At 46.7% G+C, this 5,428-nt stretch overlaps 2 protein-coding genes across 2 annotated transcripts; both read right to left on the bottom strand.

Moving 5' to 3' along the window:
- Positions 1–675: 675 nt before the first annotated feature.
- On the bottom strand, positions 676–1,458 carry LOC138957754 (uncharacterized protein F54H12.2-like). The gene has a single exon (XM_070328837.1). It carries the CDS (start codon positions 1,456–1,458, stop codon positions 676–678), a length of 783 nt encoding a protein of 260 aa, XP_070184938.1.
- Positions 1,459–1,528: 70 nt separating this feature from the next.
- LOC138957655 (uncharacterized protein F54H12.2-like) lies at positions 1,529–1,984 on the bottom strand. The gene has a single exon (XM_070328752.1). The coding sequence runs from the start codon at positions 1,982–1,984 to the stop codon at positions 1,529–1,531; it is 456 nt and encodes a 151-aa protein (XP_070184853.1).
- Positions 1,985–5,428: the final 3,444 nt, after the last annotated feature.

Below are 5,428 nucleotides of genomic sequence, written 5' to 3'. Positions count from 1 at the left end.
TCCTAAAGAGGGACTGGACGTCTCCATCATGAATTTTTTGTTTTGTGTACCTCTCTTTTCTTACTAGCACTCTTCTAACCCTCTCTCTACTTTGGTGGGTACGAGATGAAAGTGGTGGAGATGATTCCTCCCCTTCTTCTTATACACACACACAAGACACACCCAATAAAATGAATAAAACCGTTTACAGACCTAAAAAAAAGACGACGCACACGACCTCAGTTTCTTCTCAGCTGTTGGACCAAAAACCATACTCTTCGATCATTACCCCAAAGTCTGTTGGGGGAAAACACACGAAGCGTTCGAAATAAACTGGCGCCGCGGCTTTTCATCAAAACATAGTACAATACATACAAGCCACAGGCTGAACTCGTCAAGTCTTGCAAAAGACGTGGGTTGTACACGTGGGCTGAACTGTGTTTCAGCATAACGTTTTCAATAGCGGGGTGCCAGGTGGTAAACCAAAACTATCGAAATATTCCGCTTGTCCAAGTCCATCAAACCAGACACACACCCAGTGTTCCCCCGGTCCTGTACTGCGATCTGTATTGATGACAAAAGCACTTGGACGTCGCGTGTTCACCTGTCGTGGGAGTTTGTCTCTAGGAAACACACCTCGAAACACACGTCGGGTATGAATGTCTCTCCCCAACACTCGGCTAATGTCTTTGCTGTTCATAGTGCAAAATCAGTCAGGACCTGGCGAGAGCAATCAATCTCGATCATGCTGTCCATTTCACCATACACAATCACCATCACAGGCGCTGGAAGGGCTTCGTTGAACTTCAGCTCCAGACGCAGGGCACCGCTTTTCACCAGTTCAAACTGATCTCCATCCAGAAGACTGGGACTCGGGTCAAAACTGTAGATAGCATACCCCAGCTCAAAATCACGCAGTTCCATGTAAGACCCTGCATCGCTGTTGGCTAGACCCGTAGACGTCATGAGACTGAAGAATGATCTCACATACTGGTGTTGTTCAAAGTTCGGTGTCAGGGGTTTGCCGGGAATCTGTTTCCCGTCCAGGTACAGGCTGAGAAAGGACAATCCTTGTGTCTTGAAGTGGTAGGGATTGCGTGAGGCTTGTCCGTTGAAAGCAGCGCTGTCCACCAATCCAATCACCAGGCGGTTGGGTGTCTGACTCAGAAACAAGTTGTCCTGCTCAGCACTGTGGTTGCCTGTGGGAATGGAGACAGTCTTCACCACGACCCTTTTCAAAGGATACTTGGCCGTACCTTTTTCCAGCGCTTTGGCGTGAGCGAGGCTTACAGCGGGGTTCAACTTGACTTTGCGAACAAACAGGGAGGCATGTGTGATGACAGTGCGGAAACCCTGAAAGGGGTCAGGAGACATCAGGTGGAAGATGTTCTTGGAGGGAATGAGTCTGATCTTCACGTCCACGCCGTTCATCATATAGCGTTCCTGGTGCATGATGTCAGCATGAAGTCGCCATATCATGTCTGCCTCTCTGCTCCTCGTGGTTTGCTCACGACGTACCTTCAAACCCCAGTTGTTATCTCCGTCTGTATCATCCATGGTTGGAGCTATCTCGGTAATACATGGCACTGGTGAGGTGACTTTTCTTGGCTTCTCGTCCATAGTTGAGGGTGGCTTCAAGGTAGGCACGGTAGGGGTAGGTGTTCTCTGAATTGGTCACCAAAGTATCATTGAGACTGATATCCACCTGAGAGAACAGGCTGTGCAACCAGTAGTTGACAGGAGCAACATGGGAATCAGCATCCAAGTTTGTTCCGTCTGCTTTGGGGATTTTAGCTCGCACATGGAGATACGTGTTGCTTAGATCCAGGTACTCGGATGTGGCACCACTGATGGTAAACTCAATAGGGGCGCCTGGGGCCAGAGTAGCCAGAGGGTGATACTCTACAAACATTCCCTCCTGCACAGCTGTCTGTGTTGGGGGTACAGAAAACAAATCCAGTCCAGTATGTACACTTTCACATGACTGAGGGTGGGCAAGCGCCATGATGCTTATCCAAAAATATCGGCTGCCCTCCTTCTCTTCTTCTTCTGTCTCCCAGTCTGACCTTGGTGGCGTGGTGTGGATGATTTTATACGTTTCCTTGCAGGTTCTCCAGGCGGCGCGGCTGTTGTGCCTGTCACTCAACCCACGGCTTGGTGAAACAAGCGCTTCCCTGCATTGCTAGCTCTCTGCTGGAGTGACGACTTAACACTACGCCCAGACAGCACATCCTGAGCCACCTGCATACCTGTCCTAGCCCCCTCTTTCAGCAGAGCTTTTCCACCACTTTTCAAAAGAGGCACAAGGGCTAGACCAATACCCCCTAAGAGATTGCCAATACCATGACCTCTGTAGTTTCTTCCTCCTACAAACATGAGGAGACCGTGACCGACCTGGTTGCAGTAATAATCTTCATAGAGTTTTCCACTGCCCTGGAAAGGGGTTAGACAAACCATCTTCTACAAATGGTCGGTGCGTCTATGACGAAAATGAAGCGTCACGATCGTGTGCCCACTGTCAAATGAAATCTCTTTGCCCGTGTCCGTCGTTAAAAGCATTTCCACCGTGTTGAACTGAAAGCGACTCAGAGGGATGTAATGGGGTTTTTCAAACATATAATGCACTGTCTCCTTGGTTTTTTCGATGGGAGGAAGAGTTCGCAGTAGAGGAACCATGACGTCTCCCACGGGTCGGGGGCTTACCAGATCACAATAAACAAACATACTTTTAAACTCTTTGTTCAAATCCATGAAGCGTGTTGCATCAAGGTGCGCAGGTCCTCTTATAATCGGTGAAGGTAGCCCGAGGATATCCTGCAAACTATGACTCATGTGGAAGGTAGCACCCTCCTCATAAAGAGTCACACTCGCTTTTTTGGAGGCTTGGTTGTAGTAAAACTTCATTATTCCTTTTTTATTGGGTTGGTCTCCAATCAACGTTTCCACTAATTTGTTCAGCGCATGGACAAAGTACTTATTGGACTCGTACAGTCCCTCCTGTAATGCCGCGCGTATGGTTTGACTTTCATCACCCTGGCTATTTTCTGGTTCCCTGTAATGAAAATTCACATCTCTTTCGCGTACGTTCAAATAGTTGTTGCTAAACTGAATTTCAGCCAGTCCCACTTCGTACTCTCCATTGAGATCTACAGCCTGAGGAAGCTTGGTAAAAAAAATGACTCGCGTTGTTGTCAGGGTAGTGCTGCAAGGAGCTGTTGCTGGGGAGTGTCAGGTAGAACATGATGAATGAAGACGTTGTTACTGTGCCAAGGGTGGATCAATGGAAGGATTAGGAAGTACGTAGCCGAGACAACTTCCCAGTAGGGCCACCCACAAATTGTCTGCCCCGTGTCCACGCGTCAGATTGAACAGAGACACTCCAATCACCACATAAATAAGGAGCATCTGACAAAGGAAGACAATCTCGCTCCGAGGGACACGACGTCCAAATACACGCCACAGCTTGGATGTTCTTGGTCGCTTAACAACACTGTCTGGTTCATCCAGAGGCGTATTAATCTTCTGAGTTTCCTCCATCAGAGCCACTGAAGCTAGTCCGTGTAGTGGGTCAGTGCCGTCTGTGGAATCCAAGAATTGAATGACGGGTCATAGCCGAGCCATTTGACTAAATACTCTTTCTGTTTGCCTTTTCCAGGGCGTTGTTCCAAAACAGCTTCAATGCGGTATATTTTTTTCTCCCCCACTTTCTGCAGTTCCTGTTCATAAAAAGTCCCCAACAGTTCTTCTCCGTGATCATCTTTCAGCACATAGGTCACGGGTGTGGTTGCCTTGACTTGACTGATGGTAAAGAGTTCCTCTGTCCAAGAAGGCATATAATCTTTCTTAAAGACTCTTCTCGTCTTGCTGATTCGCACACGGTCTCCTATATTCAGTTTAGGTGGTTTGGAGAGAGTTGGATCACCATACAACCGTTGCCACACTTCCTCCTGATTAGCGATGGTTACGTCAGCAGGAGCTTTCTTAATACTGTGGTGGTAGGAATTATTGTAACCACGCACCAGCTTAGACAAGACTTCCACATACCTCACTGAACTTGTTCTGGTGAAATACCTCCACAGTTTGTCTTTTAAGGTACGGTTGAAGCGCTCCACCATTGAGGCTTTAATGTCATCATTTTCTGTTACAAAAAAGTGTACCTTTGTTTTGTCCAAAAAATCCTGGAACACCTTGTTTTTAGATTCGCTACCCTTATCTGTTTGCAGTCTCAGGGGTTGACGACCTCGGGCAAAAATGCTTTTGAAGGCTGTCACCAGAGAGGTCCCTGTTTTGTCCTTCAAAGGCACCACCCACGCGTATTTTCTCAGCACATCAATACACAAAGAGTGGTTGAGTGGTGCTCTGAAAATGATCTCGAGCTAAACGTTCTTAAAACAAAAGAAGTCGTTATCGACCCTCGACGAAAGAAAGACCCCATCTTGCCCCTTGAAATAAATGGGGAAGCTGTAGAACAGGTCTCTTCATTCAAATTTCTCGGCACACTGATCTCTGAAGACCTGAAATGGGACGGGAACACCACGTCCATCATTAAGAAGTGCCAGCAGCGGCTGCACTTCCTGAGACAGTTGCGCAAGTTCCGTATGTCACAGCAAATCATGGCGCAGTTCTATCGCGCAGTCGTTGAGAGCACCCTGTGTTTTTCTATCACGGTCTGGTATGGCAGCACCACTGAGAAAGAGAAACAGCTACTGGAGAGCATTGTGCGGACAGCCTCCAAAATCGCGGGCTGTGACTTCCCTTCCGTTGCCTCTATCTTTGAGTCGCGCTCAGGTCGAAAAGCAGGAAAGATTGTTCGCGACTCCTCCCACCCGGCAAACCACTTCTTCGAGCCTCTTCCATCTGGTTGGCGCTACAGAGCTTTGAAAGCCAGAACTAGTCGCTTTCGCTCTAGCTTCATCCCCCATGCTGTACTGACAACTCCTGTAGTGAAGACGTTGTAATATACTGTAGTTATAGGATTGAGGGGGGGGGGGGTTCTTTTGTTACTTAGTCCTTTCACTGCATTCCATTACTGTTCTCATAACTTGTGATAGTGGAAATATGTGCAATGTGGAATGATCCTTATTTTTTAGGTGCTGGAGTAGTTCTGTGATGGTAGTAGTTTTGTGCAATGCTACTCTAGGTTCAGGTGCTTGAGTAGATCTGTGATAGTCTGTTAATACTGTTGTTTTAAACTGTCTAACTGGCTAGATCATGAATATATAATTTTATGTGATGATCTGACTAAATGATAATAATTACGTGTACTACTTACTTTTAAATGGATTATAAATTTTAGGTATTGTTCTAGTATTCACTAATGTTGTATTGATATTACTGGCACCCCTTTTAAACTGATATGGTTTTTACCTTTACAAGGCGACGATGTGAATTTGTGATGTAGATATGTGGCTGGTTATGTGTGAGAATGTAAATAATTGTGTGTGTGTGT

Source organism: Littorina saxatilis, linkage group LG1 (genome assembly GCF_037325665.1).
Source record: "Littorina saxatilis isolate snail1 linkage group LG1, US_GU_Lsax_2.0, whole genome shotgun sequence".
NCBI lineage: Eukaryota > Metazoa > Mollusca > Gastropoda > Littorinimorpha > Littorinidae > Littorina > Littorina saxatilis.
This window is presented reverse-complemented; position numbering and strand designations above follow the sequence as displayed.